The following is a 22,336-nucleotide window of genomic DNA, read 5'->3' on the forward strand; positions in this document are numbered from 1 at the left end:
GTTCAGCTCCCTCAACTGCCCTCTCTGCAGAGGGAGGAACCTTTTCTACACCCACTTCCTGATATTAGCAGTTAAGTACTGGCACTCAGGGATCTTCTATTATCCCTAGGGCCCCCATGCTTTTTCAGCCCCTTCTGCAATGACAACATGAGGTAGGGTGGTGGCCTCTAGTAGCCACCAAAGCAACTGGCTATGTGGCAAGAGAGGATGTGTGCCCTACAGGCTTCTGTGTGCTCCGAAGCCTATTCCCTCACTGGCCAGCTGGTGAAATGCTCACAGCCACTCTCAGGATTGTGCCAGGCAGGCAGAGCACAGGGAGCCTGTCCAAGCGCTTTGAGGGAAGGCACAGTTAAGCCACTGTTTGAACAGCTTGGTCAAAGGGTTGGATTTTCAGCTGACAACAGTCCTGAAAGAAAAGAAAAATAGAAGAGATGTGTGAACACAATGCTCTCATAGGAAACTTCAGAGACAGAGAGTGAGGCTCAGTCGGGCATGGGCTATGCCCCACAGAGCACAAGGTGACTTTGACTCTACATGACAGTTTGAGAAAGGGGAAAGAGAGAGAAAAGAGTTACAAGCCTGAGGAAATGCTCAGGAAAAACACACTATAGATAGGTGTGGGGTGCTTTAGCAAGCAATGAAGCAAGAAGCGTGAGTAGGAAGCTCATCTATCACTGGAAGGAGAAATAAGTGGGTGGAAAAAGGCAGCAGGGCTGCAGTGGGAGCAACCAACCAGGGGTGCAGGGAGTACCTTCTGGGTCTGGGGAAGCAGCTGCCTCCATGCTTCAGAGCTGGAGGATGCTTTGCCACCTCATGTTGGCCTGTGTGTGTGCCCAAACTGCAGCCAGTGTGGGTGGTACTTTTAAACAAAAGCACATTCCAGGGAGGTTGAAGAGCGCAGAGAGATGATGAGATGGGGAGAGTCAGGAAAGCTGGGTAGGAATGAAGTATGATGGGCTGCAGGTCTGAGCTCCATGATCACTGCATGGAAGAACTCATGGTGACACAGATGAAACTAGGGTAACCAAGCACAGAAATGCTCAAGTGTGGAAAGCATGCATGGACTGTAAAACCCAGGAAGGCTGGTTTGGGCTTCAAGCTGGCTTGGAAGAGGAAGCAATTCTGTACCAACACCACCAATAAAATACAAAGGTTAACAAACAAACAACTAAACATAATAATTGTAATAACACTAAGAATAACTGCAACAATAATAAACAACAATGACAGTAATAATAATAATTATCCTTTTATCAGAAAAAAACAGCAGATGCTACATCAAGAGCCATTTTGCCAGTGCACTGGCACATCACACTGTGCTGAAACCATGAGTTTGTCAGGATGTTGGTTTTCTGTATCTGCTTGTCCCTCTGTTACTGCCTGGCCAGTGCAAATTACAGGGGAAGGACACAGCCTCCTACATATCATGCAGCTTCTGGGGATTTTAATTCAGCTCCTACCTGCTGCTGTTCTGCAAACATAAGCAAAAGACACCTGCTATCTTACCAGAATCTCATGGCCGTAGGAAACCTTCAGCAGGACAGGGAGGTGATCAATGCCAGGGAAATCATGTCTAACATGAAAGAAGAGACAGAGGAAAACATTAGAAACCAACCTTGTGCCCAGGGTGATAGAATCAGGGTCACAAAGTACATTAGAGACAATTCAATTCCCAGCTAAAGAGTCACTGTTGTGTAAGGGCCACTGAGAGAAGGAGAGGAACCATTGTGTTTGGGTGGGAATGAGTGATGCAGTGTTGATTTTAGTCATACGCCCATTTAGGGACCCAAGTTTCTAGGCTAATGCCATTTGAAATGCCAGTACTTCACAGATCAGGTCTGCTGTGAAAGGGGAGGTGTCAGCTTTCTTCATACCTTCCACAGGCATAAAAGGGCTAGCAGCTCTAGCTAATAACAAAAATATCACTGTATGATCAATGCCACAGGAAGTGCAGCATCTTGTTTGTCTCCTCAACTGTCAGGTCAAGGCAGACCAGGGTCCCCAGCATGTCAGGTTAAACGTCTCTTGCACTACAGTGTTAAAGGACACTAACAACATCCCCCTGAGGAAGACAAGCTTTGTGTGATCCAGAAACTGGACAAGCTCAGGGAATTTTTACTTGCCCAATCTCTGCTGGGCAAGGGGCGTGTGAAGGGAAAGGATCCGGCGTGGAAATACAGGGGACTGTGATGGCAGACACTGTCCTGGCACACAGCATGAGGCACTGAAGTACAGGTAGTTGCCATTACCTGTGTGAGAGCTGGATAGATTCCTCCTGTCCTGGAAGAAGTTTCCCTGACTTTGGGGAAACACTGAAGAGCTGGTTATCCTGAATTCTCATCTCATGCAGCTCACGGGAGCTAAATTCAGCATCCTCTGCCCAGTGCTCCATGTCCATCTTCTGATCAGAAGGAAACAAGAAGGCCCTAGGGAAACAGTCAGTTGGTCAGCAAAAGACAAACAACTTCCCTAGGGCCATAGTCAGCATATTCAATCCAGCCAGGCTCAGCCTAGCTGGTGAAGACACACCACATTTTGTCAGGTTTATCTATAGACCTCTCTGACATTCCTTGTTTGCTTCCCTCGACCCACCAACAGATCTCAGTTGAAGCTTCACAACACAAGCTGCAACTAGAAAACCCACCCTGTGTTTAATTTGCAAATGTCTCATAGCCCTGTGAGCACTTGTATACCCCCTGACAGACTCCAGAAGGAAGGTTGAACTCCCCAAAGCACTGCTTACCACTCCACAGGCACCACGCCCTTGTTCTCCAGCAGGAGCATCACGAGGGTAGGCTCTGAGCCTATTGGAGCAGCCCCAAAGTTGAAATCCAGCAGGAGAGGGGTGTACACTGGAGGGCTCAAGCATGTGCTGGTCACAGGAGAGAAAGAAAAGATTAAATTAAGACAGGAGGAAGAGTCGGTAGGGCATGACAAAGAGAAGGGTCATTTTATACTGGCTGTCTTCCTTTTAATTCTTATCTGACCTTATTTTCTTGGCCATTTTGGGAGGAAGGAAACGGGGTGTAAGGCAGGGTGTCTCTTTTCAGCTCCCTGGTACATGCAAGAAAATCACTGACATACTGGAGCTGGTCCAGTGGAGGACCACCAAGATGGTTGAGGGCTGAAGCACATTGCTTCCAAGGAGCGACTGGGTTTGTTCAGCCTTATGAAGCAAGGGCTCACAGACAGCAACTGCAGAAGTTGCAACACAAGATATTCCAATCAGATACTAGGAAGAAAGTTTTTACCATGGAAGTGGTCAAACACCAGAATCAGGTCCCCACTCAAGCTGTGGTTTCTTTGTCCTCGGAGATATCCAGCATTGAACTGGACAAGGCCCTCAACAACCCAATCTATTTGTTCCTGTTTTGAGCAAGGGGCTAGACCACAGACTTCTAGAGGTCCATTGCAATTAAATTATTCTTTGTTTCTGTGGCTCCTTTCTAGGGTGGGTAAGCAGAGAAGGAAGTGAATAACTGCCTGAAGCAGCTAGGATGAGCTGCAACACAAGCCAATGGCCACAGCATCTCTGGCTGATGCAAGGGACTGATAGATCCTCTAAGCCATTTCCTCATCTTACCTGTGCCTAGTGGGAACTCTGTAGATGAGCTCACTGGGAGTAGGGTCTTGCTTCAAGTACTTATTCAGCATGTCCAAGGAAAAGAGCGTCCAGAGGTGCAACTTGCTGATACCACTGCCACTCCCTGATGAGCAGGCATCTGTGATGCAGAAAGTTGGGTAGACACCTGTTGCTACAATGCAGCAGAGGGGCTGCTGCTCCTCTTCTGTGCTTGTAAGATCTGTAGCTGGGAAGAGAGAGAAATGTCAAAAAGTAGTCAAGGACCATTAAGGGACAGCTGCCTGGGATAGCAAAACAGAGAGGCCTTATGCAGACCAAAGAAAGAACAGGACTTTGGCAACTTCTGAAAACCTGTAAACCCCTGACTTCCAGTTGTACCTTGACTTCTGCATTTAGAGATCACCAAGACTATGAATGTGATCCTTCTCAACAATGTAAAACAGGTTAATTATACACTATGTGAACTCCCCCTTTTTTCATTTAAGCCTACAGCTGAGTCACTTTATGAAGTGCCCTTTGTTTTCAAGCTGAAAATCATAAACATTTGTTTACATCTTGTCTTCTCCATACCATTCAAGCGGCATTGCCATGCTCCACTTTCTAACCTGGAAACTCCTTGTATAGCTACTGTCTTCTTGTTGCCCACCTCTGAATATTCCTGTTACATACTACACATTGTTACGTTCCCTGTTATCCCTCTCCATGGCTTTTCTAGTTAAACTTCCTTCTTTCTCATACAGGGACCAATCCAGATCTGCCAAAATGACCCCAGCTACATGGGACTAGTTGCATGAAGCTCTCAGAATGTGTTTCAGGACATATTATAAGAGGTCATGATCACACAGAGGAGCAGTGAATCTTGTGACCAGAGCAGAAGGAAACTTGGAGCTCTCCTTGTCTGTCTTATGGCTCAATCATCTCTAACCCCAAAAGGTGCATCTAAAAGTAGGACCTGGCTCTGGTGAATTGCCCATCACCAGATTTCTTCAGGCAGAACTCATACAATGGGAACTGTGCAGCTCAGCCTGTTACAACCCTGTCTACTTGGTTGGGAGGGAATGATTTTCCCAAAACACCCATCTCTCACCTGTGGGGGTGCAAAGAGCATATTTAATTGACCAGGTGTAATGCAGTTGACGGGCTGGCCTGACTGTTACTTGGACAAAAGCTCTTGACCTTGCAGGGATTGTCCCTCTGGAGTGTTCCAGTTCTAGAGCTGTAGGAAAAAAGAGATTGTATAACCTCTTTGGCTCACATGTGTTCAGCACAAAGATCCCTAAGCCTTCCTGCACTTAAGCCACTTCCCTCCCATGCCTAATTGTTAGCAACAGCTTCAGATGTTAAAGTTGGGATTCCCAGACTACAACTGTAGGCAGCTCAGTGGGTCTACCCAGCCTGCCTTTGGCCAGCAGTAACAGAGAACTTCCCCAGAAGAGGTACTCTAGAAAGGCAGCTAAGGGTTGCATTCCACCATTTCTTCTGGGAACTCCTTTAACTTTCTTCTCTACTGGAAAAGCACATCTTATTTCAAGGTCCAAGTCGGTCTAACTTCAGTTGTCATGCTCAGGGTTATGCTTTTGCCAGCAAGATAGAAAAATCACCTGTAGTAAATCCCTCAGCAAAGGAGCAGACACTTTAAGGTACTTAAAAGAATCAATGCAAGCTAGCCAGTAAGCAGCCCAACTTCTGAGTTTATGCTAGATTGATTTTACAGAAGAGAGGGGAAAGCCAAGGCCCCATCCCATGCTAATTCCCTTACAGTACCCAGAGGATCTCTGCGGACCTCCTCGGAGTCACAAGGCCCAGTGATCAGTTGTTCCACACTGAGGATGTACTTCAGAGAACAGATCCCATCATTTAGCAGTACAATAGTGCAGCTTTGCTGGTCACCAACCAGAACATTTCCAAGGTCCAGGTGCTCCTTTTCTGCCTGGAATACAAACCCGCCATGCAATGGTCACTGAGCATGCAGTTGAGTGTCACCACCACTCATTTCACGACATGTTGATCCTTTGGCATACACAGTGCAATGCAAAGGGCTCCCTGCTTTGTGTAGGACGTGGCATCCCCTGGGAGATGTCAGAAGAGGGCTGCAAGGGCTCAACCCCTCCTCCAAATTCTTTGTCCTACTGTTACTTAGGCTGCTTGCTGAACAGGATGCAGTGTATTCAGGACTGTAAGGACACTAGCTGGCCAGCTGTACCTGGGACAAGGGCTGGTACCTCCATGACTGCATTAAGAGTCTCCTTCTCTTCTGGGCAGTTGTCCACTCACATGCAATTTATAATGACTCAGTGTCTCTAAGACATTACCACCTATCTGTCCAATGTGATTGACATGGGGCAATGACTTACTAAGTATTATTTTATTCAGCTCTGGTTCCTCAAGAAACTTGCCTGAAAATGAAGATCTGCAGATAATGAGAGGCAAGCCAGGTGAATGTGTGCTGGCTACACCACTTGAACAGTCAGGTCCACTACACTTAAAAATCAGACTGATAGCAGGACAAATGGAGAAGGAGAGCAGACAGAATGGGAGGAGAGAGCTCCAAGTCCAAGGAGCTAAATAGCTTGCTTAATTTAGTCTGGAACAGAGGATTTGAGAGCAATCCCAGAGGATGTGTGCAGGTCACATTTGAACTGGTAGGACATTTACATCACGTTGTTGCCATTAGGCTGCCAGAATCAGTTCTGTCATCTCCACTGAAAGCATCAACTGAGAATTTTGCTGTAAATCCTTATTACTTGCCTCCAGTACAGATTGCGCAGAAAGGGGGAGCCCCAAACCCCCATCCTACCCTAGTATTCCTTCATACTACCCAGTGGGTCCCAGTTCCTTACTCTGATGGTGCCCAGTGCCCCCTCTCCAACAATCCGTAAGGTGTAACAGACAGTTTCAGGATACATGGGGTCTGTGTTTTTTCTCCTCACAAACACCTTAGCTCGCAGCAGATACTTGATCTCCTTGTCAGGAGTGAAAGTCCATGCCTGAGCCTGAAATCACAAAAGGGAATAAGAGTGCTCACAGGAGTTCCAGATCAGAGCCAGACTTATATACCACATCAGTTGCATTCAATGCACAGTCACTTCCTCTATTACAGCTAACCTAGTCCTCCACAGACAATTCTGGAGACACTCTCACTTCAATCCTTTACCATCACTGCCTGTGTCAAAGGTTCATATTGGGAATGCACATTCAGATATCCAAAGCCAGGCTCTGGAGATGTGCTAGTCCTCACTACTCTGAACAAGCACTCAGGGAATATGGTAGAAGTTTAGAACCTGAATTTATATATGGGAGAACAGAAGAAAAAAATCAGAAACCCTGTTGTGTTCTCATTTTTCTTTTGTCTATTAACATCTCCCGGTGCATGACAAAGTTGCTGCTGTGTTAATGCCCAGTCCCCTTGAGTGTATCATTATCTGTTAGCCCTGTTTAAGACCCGTTTTGCTCAGTAGTCAAGGACAGTGTCATCATGTTTGAGAAAATCCACATCATAGGAATCAGAACAACTTCAAGCCCTGGCTAGCAACCCACACTAAGACAGACAGGTATTCTCCAACTTTAGCATTAATCACCAAATGATTGGCAGCCCTCATATTTCTGCCTTAAATATTCCACACCTTTATTGTAGAGAACAAAATACTTGGCAGAACTTGAACTTACCATGGCTTCGTAGGGCTGGAGGATCCCTGCAGTGGGACTGACAGACAGGATCTTCCTGTCAGGCTGACGAATCTTCCATGTGAAAACCATGGGTAGCCTTGTACAGTTTTTTATGGTATACATTCGTGTAAAAGAGGTCCCTATATAGACAGGTTTGAAGTATAGGTTCCCTTCACCTTCTAAGAGCAAATTAAGGGACTCCCCACAACTCTGGAGAACAATTTCCTGTAGAATTAAGGGGGTATTACATATTAGCCTCTGGGAACACCTTGCAAAGATGTTGCTCCCTTCAGCAGAGAAGCAAGGACAAAACTGGGACTGAGGGAGGAGAGGAAGGACTTTAGGTTGTGCTGTCAAAGAGGGCACGGAGCACAGTGTAGTACATTCTAGGAGATGGAAACCAAGGGAATAAGGGGTATAGGGTGTCTGGCAGCACAAGCACCTTCTATCTGCAGTGTTGACCCTGCCCTAAATTTTAAAGGTATTCTTTCATTCCTATTTCCAAAGGGAAAAATCTAAACTAACCATTAGGAGATATAACAGGTATCACTGTGAAAAGGGAAGATTACAAGGGAACAAAGCTTTGCTCACTGTCTTCTACTTCCTTCTCTGTACCTTGGTGTATCCAGGGTGAGAGTTCAGCTGCAAAGGCAAGATGTGCTGCTGTGAAAGTGTGTTAACTGGGTGGGTGGAGAGATAGAAAATCTGGTGGCCTCCTGGAATGATGTATCCTGAGCAGGGCTTGACCAAAAGAGAGGGACAGGCAGCTTGGTTCACACTGAAGGTTATCAGAGAGGTGCCAGTGTTCAAGAGTAGCATGCTGCAGTAGGTATCTGTGTTAGGAGCCACAGGAGGAAAAGTCTGGTGGAGACAAGAAAGAAGGGTTGTTTGCACTGGGTTTAGAAAACAGCTTAAAGATAAAGCTTTCACTGTATTGAAATCCAGGTTCCAACAAGCATTATCCTGAGTCTATAGAAAACTTTGTAAGAGCTTCTCTTCAAAGAAAGAAAGGAAATCACCCAAAGGTATGCAAATTATGGTCTTTTCCCTTCCCACACTGGCCTTCATCTTTCATAGGCTCATGCGACCAGTGAAGCTACTTTCCATTATGCAGTGCATTCTGTTCATCCCATAGGTGAGCTGCATGGATAGTGACCTCCTGGATTAAGAATTCCAGGAGACTGAAACTTGCTCCAGCTCATGCATATCAGATACAGGCTGCATGTCCTGAACTAACTGGGGGGATTTTCTAAGAGGTTCTCAAGATTCTTTTTACTGCCTAGAGAGACAGATCTTGCTTTACATCATAGGAACAATACTTTCTTGTGCTATAGAAACATTAGGAAGAGTCAGGGAAGCTTCAACTCTACCTTCCAACCACTTGCTTTCCATAAGTGTGGGTTCTGTGTGCTGCCCTCCATATTTACCTGTGTGCACTCAGAGTATTTGAGGCTCCTGGGAAGGGACTAAATACCATTGTCAGTGCCTATATCCACTTAAACAGAAAGGAAGGAGATCCCAAGAGCTCTCCTCTCAGAGCTAATGAGATGCTCAGTGAATCCTGACAAACTGGAGGCTGGGAAGTTAATGCGGGAGAAGGACCATCCTATTTCTGTACTAAAGCAGGAGTCTTCACACCATCAGAAACCACCTAAGCCACATCTAAGGATGATGCAATGGACACCAAGTGAAGACTTCAGAGGTAAATACTGAGCATCTATGCAAAGATCTGAATGTGACTCACACACACCTTGGGGACATCCAGGATGTACTGTGGGATGAAATGCTCCCGTCCTTCTTCAAAGGTGTGTGCTCTCAGCTTGACAGTTAGGCACCAGGATGGACAGATGGTGGCATCTTCCTCAATGTTGTTGTAGTGTCTCAGCACCTGCAGGCATGCAAGGAACAGAACAGAGTGCATGCAGGAAGGCAGTGTGGCAGGGTGCCTTCAAGTGCATTCAACATCACAAGCAGCAGTTTGTTTCAATGACATTCTCTGGGGCTAAGGAATTTGCATTTTTAGGGAAGAAAGGCTAACCAATGCTGGATGAGGAACATGAGTACTGCTATCCCAAAGCAGCTGTACTTTAGACCCAAAAGACCACTGAATGACTTTCAAGCAGAAGGACTCATCCAAGCTACTCTGTTGTACTTGTGTAAAGGTTGCCTTAGGGAAGGGCCTACAGATGCTCCTCTAGTGCACTTTGAGGTACTTGCAGATGCTAAAGCTAGCACTCAGCAGTGAGTCACTGAAAATAATCAGCTGTCCTTTACCTGAGCCTAAGAAACCCCTGACTCAAAGGTTACTCCCAGATAGCCTTCACACTGGCTTAGAAGGGGAAGAATGCAAGAAGAGTAATCCACAAAGTAATGAAGATCTCTTTCACCTACCAGGGTGCTAAAACTCCTGCAATTGCAACCTGTGTGACATGAATCCCACATCACATGGGAGGAGAGGCTGCAGTCGTATACAGTGCCTTCAGCAGCTTTACTTGTGGAGGGCCAGACACAAAAAACTGCTCATCACTCAGACCACAACAACCATTTTTGTGCAGGCTTCCATCCATGCTAATAGTGCAGTAATTCACAGTAATTCCTCCTTCAGTGAAGTGGACGTTACTTCACATTCACTGGGAGTAATAGCAAGTGTACCTGTCTGTACAGATAAGCTGTGGCTGCTTTGCTGATTTATCTTTGCCAGGACACAGATGAAGGAGAAATTTTAACTTGCCAGTGCATCGAAGCAGTGGCCAAAGGAGTTAGTGAAGATGCTAGTTTGCCAAATTCAAAATAAAAGGTCCCATTTGAATTTTAACTCCCCCCCAAAACCTCTAGCCTGCAAACAGTTGCTTGCTAGGCACTCTCTGGCAACTGGTCTTAGTAATTCCTACTAACCTTGTAGAAGGCAAAACCTTCCAGCTCTGCTGCATAGAGAGTGTTGAGCTGAGTGGGCTTGAAAATGACACGGAAGGCTGAAGACTTCAAAGGTGGGATGTCACACATTTCAGGGCTCACTTGGAAGGCACTGCCATGGCTTAGAGTCCAGAAAACAGTGATACTTCCTTTGGTGTGATTGGTCACACAGAGAGGAAGTGGTTTTACCTTGTGAAGTGGCAGGCAGCAACCAAAATCATACTCCCTGGGGCTGACGCTAACATGAGGGGGAAACAAGGCCATGTCGCTGGTTTCACCATCGTAGAAATATTCAGTCATAGAGTCAACTTCAAAGTATTCTTTCGGAGGCTTGTCCTGAGGGATCTGCAGGATGGAAACATCTGAATGTGAACAGGGAAAGTGTGCCTGTGGGAACCACCAGGCACTACAGTCCTGATTGCCCTCACAACAAGAGGGCATGCACTTCAGTAACAGTTCCCAGAACAGGTGAAAGTCTAGGCTTCAGGGAGACTCCTGTCTGCAAACCTGAAACTACACAAAGGAAAAGAAGACTCTGTGACTGAGTTAAAGCCAGAAAGTGGCTTACTGCCTCAGCTTGGTAAAGATAGTGTTGGTATGTGCTAGGAACATTAACTAAATAAATCATTCTGGCACCTGCAAGTCCTTCTAGATCTGTTTGGCCAATGCAACAAAAGCCCAACATCTGCAGAGAAGAGCACGGAAGAATCTTAGATTCCAGGGAGAACAGATCATACCTCGGGGAGCAGCATGAGGGCTCCCTTTTCATCCATCTGCAACTGCCCATCCTTCAGCATCGCACTCACGATATCAGGGGGATAGAACGTCAGTCCTCTCACCATGTTGGTTCGGTACCAGGAGAGGTGTCTTGCCTGAAGGCTGGCTGGCTTAGCCATGTCTGAATGGCAGGTACCAAAAAAGTCCACATACAAGGGTTCCTTGGAAAACACCAGAAAGAAAAAGAAATCAACAGCCCTTCTGTGATGGCTTTGAAAGTTACACCATCCCGGTATCTCATTTCCCATGCCTGGGAAAAGCTTACCTTATGTGGCCCAAGAACTTTCTTGAAACTGGAGTGAAAGTTAAAGATGCTAAGTGCACAGCTGTGCAGCTAAACTTAACTCAGAGACCTAAACAAACAGGAGCCACTGAGGATGCACCTCACCCTACCCATAAGCATTACTGACTGCCTGTCCACATCAGCCCCCTAACTGCTCATAGGAACATGCACCATGGGGATTCTGCTCAACAAGAGCTTGGGTCCTGCACTTGGGTCACAACAACCCCATGTAACAGGCTTGGGGAAGAATGGCTGGAAAGCTGCCCCGTGGAAAAGGACCTCAGGTGTTGTTCAACAGCCAGCTGAACATGAGCCAGCAGTGTGCCCAGGTGGCCACGAAGGCAAATAGCATCCTGGCTTGTCCAGCAGGACTAGAGAAGTGTTCTCCCTCTGTGCTTGACACTGGTGAGGCTGGACCTCGAACACTGTGTTCAGGTTTGGGCCCCTCACTACAAGAAAGACATTGAGGTGCTGGAGTGTGTCCAAACAAGGGCAACAAAACTGGTGGAGGGTCTAGAAAACAAGTCTTATGAGGAGCAGCTGAAGTAACTGGGGTTGTTTAGCCTAGAGAAGGTTTAGGGGAGCCCTTATTGCTCTCTACTATTACCTGAAATGAGGTTGTAGTGAGGTGGGAGTTGGTCTCTTCCTCCAAGTAAAAAGGCATAGGAAATGAGGAAATGGTCTCAAGTTGCACCAGGGAGGTTTAGATTGGATATTAGGAAAAATTTGTTCACTGAAAGGGTTGTCAAGCATTGTAACAGGCTGCACAGGGAAGTAGTGAAGTCACCATCCCTGGAGGTGTTTAAAAGATGTGTAGATGTGGTGCTTAGGGACATAGTTTAGTGATGGACTTGGCAGTGCTAGCTTAATGGTTGGACTTGATCTTAAAGGTCCTTTCCACCTTAAATGATTCTATGATAGGTATCAATGGAAATGCAGTTGGAAGAGATCTCTGGGGGTACTGAGAGAGGCCAGCCTCAGTGGGTTATATTGGAAGATCCCTCTGAGCTATCACAGCGATGAAGCCACCCTTTGCCTCTCATACCTGATGGTGGACAAGGCACACCACTCTGCGGTGATAGCTGATAGGGTGAGTGGGTCGAAAGGTCACCTTCAGCACTAGTGTTGTTGTGCCCTCCAAGACTCCACAGGGGTGATCCAAGGAGAAGACGCTCCCTGTGACACCAATATCAAATTGGTAATAGGCTGGGACATCTGAGGTGTTGCTGATTTCCAGCATCCGCATCAAACTTTGCCCAAGATTGATCCAGTCAAAGTCCAACGAATCTTGATGCAGGGACACCGAAGGACCTAGCACAATGATATATGCAAGACAGATCTGGAACCTGCCCTAGCTGTTTCTATCAACATGTCACAACCCACTGCTGCACTTAACTGATCTTCCCAAACCGGAATCACCTCATCAACAAACCCACCAGTCCTAATGTCCATCAAACAGCAGGACATTCACTTCTAACAGTCTCACATCTGTCTCAAGCAAGTATAAACCCCAAACGGTGCACCAGGAACAGCCTGGAGCCGAGCAGAAGGTAAGTCTGTGACTGAGGGCTGCGACAGTTCCTAGTCCTTCCTCAAGCACTAGCCCTTCCCCTGCAGTGCTAAGAAGATGACAGGGAGAACAGAGAAGGCTTTCACTCTGGTACCTTTACATGAGCCAGTCACCTTCAGGACAGTCTTCAGGAGGTATCCAGCAGATGTGATAGTGAAATAGTCAGTACTGTGCTCTCCTACTATCTGAGGCTGAAATCGTATGCACAAGACCAGCTTCCCTTTGGCAGGGACAATGCCATGGGACACATCACAGGAGAAAACGTGATCTTTAAGCAGAGGATCTTCTGCTCTTTCTATCCTACATGGTGCATCAACCTGCAAGCGGAAAATAAATAGGTTAACAAAGGAGCCAACAGGAACCAAGATGGCCCTGAATGCAGGATACTAACCAGTGAAGAACTGGGTTTTCAGCAAAGCTGAACACCACCAAGAACACCAAGATTAATGCAGCACCTCTGCCACCCTGCCCTGCCGGAGCACTGGGAGTACTGCTGGCAGCAAGCTCCCACAATGCGCTCACAAGTCAATACAGGAGAATATCCTGGTGATCTCTGGAGTTGGGAGTGCTCCTCCTGGTAGGGTGGAGGATGGCTCAAGGTGACTCCAAGAGCCAAAGTACCTTAGGTGACTGCTGTGAATGGGGGACAGGTAGGTAGACAACAGGTACTTCCACTGACTGTTCCACCTTGTCTGGGGATCTTTTCACAAAAGAAAGGACTGGCACTCTGATACCTTCCTCAAGTCCCTTAGAAAAAAGGATCGTGGTCTTTTCATGGGGATGTTCATCACCATTGCAGTGTGAATCAGAACAGTACAACAAATAACTAGGTCTTTGCCTCTCCCAAGTTGCAGAGCCTGTGGAGCACTCAGCACTGCTCAGCATGTTAGCAGTCTCTGAGTACATCTATCTTTTAATGGGTTGAGCTGGTACAGACAACAAGGCACCCAAATGTAGCCCGCTTGACTTTCAGAGCAGTTCACAGGGCTGCAGCCCACTGAGGACAGCAGCAGATCCATCAGCAGCCTGGGACACATGCATGCCAATTTAAGACTGCCACAACTGTCACAGAGGACTGGTGGGCTTGTCCAGGGTGGGTAGGAGAGCTGCAGGGTGTGAAGAACAACAGTGGCTGCCTGATCTGGACCAAGCACAGTGGGAAGAAGACAGGAGCTGTCATACCATGCTGCACATGGATGTATTGCTAGCACTGCAGCTGGAAGGCAAAGTTGAATGGCCTGGTTGGTAGGGGAAGGCTCACCAGCTCTGTTTTACTCACATTCCCATTTGGGTTATATTCACAACATTAAGGGAGACACTCAAAACCACATATCCCAGGGAAGTGTGCCAGCATGCCAACTTCTCAGAAGTCTCCCACTCGACATACCACAGACATGTTGAAGATTTCTACACACTTCTCCACAGTTGTCCCCACTGGCACTGATCCAAAGCACAGCACATCCTGAAACTTTCCAGGTTGTACACTTTCTTTTTCTTCCCCTACCACATTCACCTGCAGATAGGGGTATTTGGCTGTTAAAGGGAATAATATACTAGGTTAAGAAAGAGAGGTGAAATTTTCATCCCTTAAAATTCAACACTCAACTGGAAAAGCCTCTGAACAATATCAGGTAACTCTGAAGTTAGATCCAACTTTAAAGTTGGCCCTGTTTTGAACTAAACAATCTCCCTTCCAGCCTTAACTTACTAAACTCAGTCACATCTTCTGTCAGTAGCCACGTAAGACACTTCAGGGAAGGACTTGCTAATCAAACCATTGCTTATTCTAGCTTGAATCCAGAAAGCTTCAGAAGTTTTCCTCCATAACTCTGTCTAGCAGAGGCAGACAAGACTTGAGACTGAGTGCTAAGGCCAGGAATTTCTGGAGGTTTCTGCATTGTGCCAGTGAACTCCTCTCATTTTTGCCCCTCTGTCAACTTAAGCAGGCTCCAGAAATACTGGTTTGGCCAAAGCATGTCACAGTGCATATCAGACCCCGTGTCTTTTCAGATCACGTTTTCAAATTGGCAAAAGTACATAGAGAATTTCACAGGGTACTTTTAAACCATAGACTTCATTTGCTCATCAGTAGGCTGAGCCAACTGTGGCACAGTCTCACAGCACAGCACCTCCATTTATCCCTCTGGAATGCTATTCCACAGTTCAGGATGATACACACTTCTTTGAATGTTAAATGCAATAAGGACTCACACAGGGCTTTTAGCTGGATAGTCCTCTTTCGTTTCTCTTCACTTCCAAACCAGCATGTTGCTGCCACATCATACACTGCAGCCACCTTGGGTTGGAAGACCACTTTGACCACGCACTCAGCACCTGGGTTCAGTATGCTGTAGTCAGGAATCATGTAGAAAGGGCTTGGTGTCTCCCAGCGAAACACAGTGCCGAGATCACTAGGAAATGGAGATACATCTTAAGTAGACAAATGTATCTATAGCTGCCTGTGCAATCACACAGAGGATGGACTTTCCCAATAGGTTATTCAGTTAGGATGTGAAGCAACTAGTGTTGAATGGCAGAATCCCCAATGCACCTGGCCAAATACATGATGATGGGAAGAAATTTGTCTCTAGTTGCTGCATGCTCTGTTTACACTTTCATGAATCTTAGCTATTACATGTAAGGACTCTATTAATGGCCATAAAATTTCTCAGTTTCATTGTGTGACAGAAAAAAAAACAACCCCACACCAAAAAACCCAAAACCAAACCAGCTCCAGATTGAAGTATTTGCTTTTCCTTCTACTTAATTCCAAGCGAACATTTGTTCCTTTGTTATATGCCCAAGTGAGAAGACCAAGCTGTTTTCTTAATACCTCATTCAGCTCTCAAGAACTCACTTTTCTTGTTTGATTTGTGCAAAGAACATGATACACCATCAGCTTTTCATATTTTATTGATTCCAAGCTGTGTGTTACCATCCATATCCTCCACCACCACCCTGGACCTCTCAAATAGAACAAATGAGTTCTCTAAGGGGAGAATGAATCACTTGAAATGGTTTCTGGCTGACACCTTGTTCTGTTGAAGGTACGTGTGCCCTCAGTCCTTTCCACCCGCCATTGCAGCAGGTGACTTCTTTGGGGAGCACATTTCCCAGCTAGTAAAAGTTATTCTGCTCTTGCTGCAAATGGTTGGAAGTACACCTCCTCCTTGTCTGGGCCTTTTACACCACACTACTTTCTAGAATACTGCCCAAATTACTGTTCTTCCCTCATTAAAATAAGACAGTCCTTGGTACTTGCAAACATCTTTGCTTCTAAATGATGACTCCAAGTGCCAGAATACTGCTACTACTTTGGGAAACTCCATGAACCTAAGAGCAGGCACTGGGAAGACTCTTCAACTTCTGTATTGCCTGCCCCCAAATTAAAAGGTTCAACTCAAGCACCAGAAACTCCACTGCAATCCCTACAGCATCCCCATGCTGAGGGAAGATTGGTCAAGTCATAGAAAGATTGAAATATTTCCAGCTCATCTCTCCCTGCTCAGCTGGGCAGGCTGCCTTTGAATAAGCAGAAGCCCAGACCTCTGCTTTGAATGTAGGAAGTTAATGGGACAGCATGCTGGTCCCCAATTAGTTCATGTGCATGAAAAGCTTCTCAGCATATGCTGGAAACAGACAAGATGTGAAGCGCCAAGATGTGCCCATAGCGAGATCCAACCTGCACCACCATTTCTACTGCCTTTTCTGCTATGAGCTCAGAGAAAGCAGAGGTCTGCTGCCTGTCAAGGCAGCCAGCAGATCCAAGAACTGGAAGGAGCTGCATTCATTGGAGAGTCTAAGAAGGTGGCAAAATACCTGACAAACCAGAAAGAGGCTCTGCCCACCTACATCTCACTCACCCAGTGTTGCGCACAGGGAATGTTGTCTCCGTGACATTGTGGACAGCACAGGTAGGCAACTGGACAGCAGCTGGGAAGGATAGACAGGGGTGTGGGAGTGTAGCACGCAGGGTGACAGAGAACTCACCCTCATCCTTCTTAAAGCAGATTTTGTCTTCATACTCCCTCTGCACAGAAAAGCAAGGGGATACAGCAATTAGATGGGCTCCATCTTGCAGGTACTACAGCTCCTCCCATGCACACCTATCACCTTGATCTCTGAAAGTGTCAGGGAAAAAACCATCAGCAACAGAGGCACCGGGGGGGTCCCTGTGCAGGACGGAGAGCATCTGAAGAGCTCAAAAAAGGCAGGCAGTGAGGAAGGTGCTCAAGCATACTCCTCACTCTTGTCAGGGAACACACAAACACCCTCAGAATGAGCAGTTGAAGTCCACATTTGTTTCACTTGAGTTGTTTTGATGCAGAAAGATTTCTTTCAGTGTTTTCAAGATCTCCATTCAGCTAAACTGAAGCATGCATAGTATTTCTTTGAGCTTCACAAGCACAGACATATAATTTTGATTAAGTGCTTTGTCAGCTAGAGACCTAAGCAGATAACACACAGCTTAAAGATGCAGCGTTGACAGGACTGTGTACAAATAGCCCCAGGACATCTGCTAACCAGCCAAGATAGAAGGAACTGCAAGATACATGTCTTCCATGCTCCCCAATTGTTACCTTTCCTGAGTACCAGTTATCAGCTAAGAGACCTTGGGCACTCAACACACACAGTCCTTGCTTTCTCTAAGAAAGGGAGCCCCCTGCTCCACTGATTGGCAGGTGTAGACAAGCTATTCACTGAAAATTGAATGAATATGAGCTATTTCATAAAGGGAACACTGAACAGCTCAGAAAATCATGATACTAAAGGAGCGGGGTACTGGGAATTTATCCAGTGATCACAGTCTATGCCTAGGACTGAGATTCACATCAAAGACATACAGCCGTGGACAACAGCCAGAGATCAGCGCTCAGAGCCAAGACAGACACTAGAAACAAGCTGAAAATCAAGAAAAAATGGATGGGAAAAAGAATCAGGAATCGCTGCTGTTAAAAATAAAGCTTAAAGAAACCCACTCCACCCAAATTAATGGAGGCCCTTCACATATGCCTTATAGAAAATCAGTAGCCCTTCAACATATAGGCTTTGGGGTCTCCTGCAAGAAAGCAGAGAGTGAGCTCCTCAAACCAAGGTTCTACACTCAAACCACCCAGCTGAGTTTCCCTGGAATGAAACCAGATGTGGACAGTTCAAGCGCTTTATCTTACTGATTTCATGGCCAGAAGCAGCACATGAAAATCTGGGAATACTTTTTGTGAGGATCCTTCTCATAGCCAATGGCAAACTCTGCAGAGAAGTCAGGGCTCTCTCAGGTGCTGACAATGTGGGGAGAGCAGGAAAATCCCGAGGCCCAGCCTTTCTCTGCTAACACCTCCCCTAAGGACTCATGCATTCAAGTGAAAACAAATCAGAAAGGACATGAGAGTCAGAGGCCCACTGCCGCTCTGGAGGCCAGCCTGAGCACTGAGAGCAGTTCGGTATTGCCACTTTACCTTTTCAGTGGGCCGGAAAATGATGGGCAGAGTTAAGGACATACCAGGTCTCAGAATGATCGGCTGTGGAAAAACAGTGAAGAAGAATCTCGTAGAAGGACACCTAAAGGTTGAAATCAGAACAAGATATTTTGTCTGAGGGCATAGAACTGTTGTTAAGTTAAACAGCATAAAAGAGAATGAAAAACATCAAACCCTCCAGACCTCACAACTAGAAGCAGTTCACACAGCTGTACCATGGTAGTAAATCAGCAGAAACAGGGGCAGAACTCAGGTGTTCTGAAAACCCATTCCCAGCTCCTTGAACAATATTCTACATTCCCAGACCATGCAGCATGAGCAAAACACATTGAGCAGAAACAGTGTCAGAGCAGAGAGGGTCACAGGGAGTACTGGAGTGGCTCAACATCCAGTGGGACTCCCGGGAACAATGGTTTTAGGATACACTGGTGACTGGCTGGCATACATCCACAATTAAAATTTCACCAGACTGGAAATGCCTCACAGACAGAAGTATCAGCAAAACAGAATTACAAAAATCCACAACAAAACAAAAAGGATGTTTAATTTAAAATACTCCTGCCAGAAACAAGGGCTGTAATTCTGAAGCTTCTGAATTATCAGGTTTCTCTCATGCTAACGTAAGCGTGCATGTGCTGTCTCTAGCTGAATCTGAGAAAAGGTGCTGCTGGGACTGATGCAGCGGGAGGGATGAAGATTCAGTGAGAGAATGAGGAGAACAAAGGAGAAGGAAACTTCCATGCACCTGTAGCTCAGCTTCTGGGTTTTCTCATGAACGTTTTTCAGTATCAGGTGCTTGATGGTCTCTTTTCCAAGCTCCCAGCCGTGCCACCTGAGTGTTTTGGTCACCTCAATGCCCCAGAATACTCCTTTCTTCGTCTTTCCTGCAGACAGCTTAGGGAGCTGCAACGGGGACATTAGGAGTTTGGGAGGGAGGGGAAACCACTCAAACAACTGTTTCTCTATGCTGAAAGTTCCCGAGTCTAGCAAAGGAGAGGCGGAGCCGCCTTGCGGCAGAGCTGCAGGGGTCCGGAGGGGACATCTCCTGGCCACAACGCAAACAACAGCTTCTAAAAGATGCCAAGAGCGAGTGAAGCAAAGCCTGAAGGGCTTTTTGGTTTTGTCGCCTCCTTGCCCTGCCGAAATCACCGCACCGCAATGGCACCTTTGCTTCCCACTCACCTTCCTGATGCAACCAGAGGACAGCCTCCGAAAAGCGTCAGAGTTCTGGGGCTCGCCATGCGCCTGAGCAAGCATCTGAGAAACCAGAGGCAAAAGTCCTCACACACTGCTCCTGCACCCAAACAGCCTTTGCTGCACTGCGGGGCCTTCCTGGGGCTCGGGATGGCACACCTCCCTGTAGTGTCCGCAGTACTGTCCCCATATTGCCAGTTGAGCCCAGTTTCACTCACAGCTCAGACCCCTCTGGCAGAGCTCCCTTAGGCCGTTATAGCACAGCCCTGTGAAGACCAACAGAGCCCAGTGCAGCAAAGCCCTCCCTATAGCCTTGCCTGGCCCCCTAAAACTCCAGAACGATGGCTGTGGCACTGCCTGTTCCCTACAGCACCAGCCTGCCCAGCTCCGTGGGGCACGACACAGTTCCCTGTAACCCTGCCTGGCCCTCGGACCCCGGGCCACCGCCAACCCCGGGCCCACGCGGCCAGCTCAGCTCCCTCAAGCCCTGCCTGGCCCCACCTCGGCTCCGGTGGGGTCCCACCGCCCCAACGAGAGCCCTCCTGGGCCCGATCGCTCTCGCCACGGGAAGCCGGCCCGTGTTGCCATGGAGACCGGACGCGGCGTCATCGTCTCTCGGAGCAACGACGGCGGCCGCCTCGGGTCAATCCGCGGTGACGGCTGCCGGCGGCGACCGCCAGGGGACAGCAGAGGGACGCGGACAGCGGGGAGATGAGCAGGAGATGGGGGTGCGCGGGGCAGATGGAGCAGTACAGGGGAAGATGGGGGGCTCAAAGTGCAAGTGGAAGGGTGCAAGGGGCAGATAGGGAGCTCTCATGGGTGCACGGGGCAAATGGAGGGATGCAGGGGGGAAATGAGGGGTCTCAGAGTGCAGGTGGGAAGTCCTCAGGAATGCAATGGGGGAGCTGAGGGGTGCAGGGACAGATAAAGGGGTGCAGTGGGGATATGGGAGGGAGCAAATAATGCAGGGGCAGATGGAGACCGGGAGTTGATTGAGGACAGGGAGATGGAGGGGGGCAGGTGGTAGATGGAGGGGTGCAGGGGATGCCGGGGTGCAGGAGAGAGCTCAGGGCTGATGAGGATGGATGCAGGGGAGGGAGACAGCATACAGCTGAGTCAGCAGATGGGGTGCCATGAAGTACGTGGGTGCACGGGATGGGTGGGTGAGGAAGCTGTGGAGCTAAGTTGGGGGCAAGAGGGCATAGGGTGCAGCAGGCTGGAGAGTGCTGGTGTCAGAGTGGGTTGGCACCTTAACTAGGCCAGGTCACAGTGAGCTCCTTGGAGCATCAGTGACACAAATAAGTTGTGACCACTGCCACAAGAAGTTATGAGGCCAAGACAGGCAAAGGGACACAGGGAGCGAGCCCTGGCTACACAAGCCCACCCCAGCTATGATTCCCGTAAGGTACCACCACCACCACCACGGGACACTCCTACATCTTCCCAGTGCCCTGGAAGGCCCTCAAGGAGCAGGAGGACCCCAGTGTCTTTAGTGAGGAGGGCCAGATAGCCCTCCTGGGCTGTGCAGGCAGCAGTGGGGTGGATAGCAGGACTGGACATTTCTCACAGTGCAGGGAAGGTGCCAGGGCAGAGGTAGGAAGGAGATGCAGCTTTAATGACATTTGTCGATGTTTACAGTGTGAGTTATCCAGCTCAGCAGCTGTAAATCAGGGCCCCAAATTCTCCAGCATCAAATCATGTCCTCTGTCCCCTCAGCACTGGATGAGTGCTTGGCTCCTGCAGAAACAACCTCATAAATAACAGCAACAACACAAATCCTTCTGTAGCCACAGCAGGCCCGTGTGCACCAGGCGAGGGATGAAAGTCTCCCATCCATCACTTTAATGATTGTACGCTGAAAATTAAACCTGTCATGGCCCATCAGTGTGAACGTTTTAAGCGTGTGACATCCCTTCAGCTCTGCTCCTCCTTCCTGACACTGTTGTTGTTGCTGTTCTTGCTTTCCTTCTCTCCTTTTCCTCTCTGCCCCTGCCATCATTTCCCCCCATCTCACCCCCAACCCAGTGTGCCTAGCTCCAGCCTGTGGTCCTCTCCATGCTCCCCCACTGCTGCAGGGCCAGGCTGTACATCAACCGGGTAGTAGATGTCTTTGGTCCTGAGGCTCCAAAAATCATGGGCTGGCATCTGCCAGCATCTCCATGCCCAGACCTGTGTGCCTGCTGTCGGGGGCACAGCTCCCCTGGGGAAGTGGATCTTTCCTGCCCGCTATCCCTGCAGGGGCAATAGTGGGGAATTGGGTACCATCCTTTCCTACTTCTCTCTCCCATTCTCCTTTCTTTCCCTGTCTTTCCCCTCCTCCTGTACCATGTTAGACCAGACATCACAGGCTCCTGGCACTTGGTCCCTACTCTGGCTCACATCTCCACCTTTAGAGCAACACCTGCACCTCCTCAGCACCAGAACGCCCCCGCTGGGCATTGCCAGGATCCGGACACCTCCTTTGTGGGCAGTCAGGCCCTGCCGTGCACTGGGATGGGTTGCCTGGGGACAGGGGACTCGGACACCAAGGATGCCACGAACCTAGGGCAAAGCTGCTGAGCTGCCAGCAGCCACTGCGGGTCACTGTTAGCCCACACTCCTGTGTGTCCTATCTCTCTGTCCACCCATCCATCCATCCATCCCCCTGCTCTCCCAATATCTACTTCCTCTGTCCATCCCTCTGTCTCAAAAGCATCACATCTGTCCCTCTGTCCAGGATGCTGCTCCACAGCAGTCCCAGCCCCAACCCTGCAAGGTGACAGCCCCACACGAACCCTCACCTGCCCCATCCATTGCTGACTGGCTGCCAGAGGTGACACGGGGCTCCCCAGTGGCTGCTGCCCTTCAGCAGCTCCCACCTCACGGCAGGTTCC

General features: G+C 48.1%; 1 protein-coding gene across 1 annotated transcript in view; it reads right to left on the reverse strand.

Annotated features, from left to right (window-relative positions):
• Positions 1-19,581, reverse strand: part of CFAP65 (cilia and flagella associated protein 65) — a 32,020-nt gene extending 12,439 nt beyond the window's left edge. The window contains exons 1-20 of the mRNA XM_061370233.1: positions 19,452-19,581; positions 19,015-19,163; positions 18,249-18,351; positions 16,656-16,822; positions 15,004-15,203; positions 14,180-14,325; positions 12,887-13,109; positions 12,268-12,533; positions 10,900-11,100; positions 10,145-10,507; positions 9,000-9,137; positions 7,865-8,110; positions 7,250-7,474; positions 6,424-6,576; positions 5,348-5,513; positions 4,671-4,799; positions 3,584-3,809; positions 2,744-2,872; positions 2,250-2,426; positions 1,507-1,573 (exon numbers count right to left, since the gene is read on the reverse strand). Coding sequence (XP_061226217.1) covers positions 1,507-1,573; positions 2,250-2,426; positions 2,744-2,872; positions 3,584-3,809; positions 4,671-4,799; positions 5,348-5,513; positions 6,424-6,576; positions 7,250-7,474; positions 7,865-8,110; positions 9,000-9,137; positions 10,145-10,507; positions 10,900-11,100; positions 12,268-12,533; positions 12,887-13,109; positions 14,180-14,325; positions 15,004-15,203; positions 16,656-16,822; positions 18,249-18,351; positions 19,015-19,163; positions 19,452-19,526 — 3,549 coding nt within the window. The 5' untranslated portion in view covers positions 19,527-19,581. The remainder of the gene's footprint in view (positions 1-1,506; positions 1,574-2,249; positions 2,427-2,743; positions 2,873-3,583; positions 3,810-4,670; positions 4,800-5,347; positions 5,514-6,423; positions 6,577-7,249; positions 7,475-7,864; positions 8,111-8,999; positions 9,138-10,144; positions 10,508-10,899; positions 11,101-12,267; positions 12,534-12,886; positions 13,110-14,179; positions 14,326-15,003; positions 15,204-16,655; positions 16,823-18,248; positions 18,352-19,014; positions 19,164-19,451) is intronic.
• Positions 19,582-22,336: the final 2,755 nt, after the last annotated feature.

Source organism: Neopsephotus bourkii, unplaced genomic scaffold (assembly GCF_033783945.1).
Source record: "Neopsephotus bourkii isolate Nb327-2 ecotype Australia unplaced genomic scaffold, CSIRO-AGI_Nbou_v1 NB_1526, whole genome shotgun sequence".
Taxonomy (NCBI): domain Eukaryota; kingdom Metazoa; phylum Chordata; class Aves; order Psittaciformes; family Psittacidae; genus Neopsephotus; species Neopsephotus bourkii.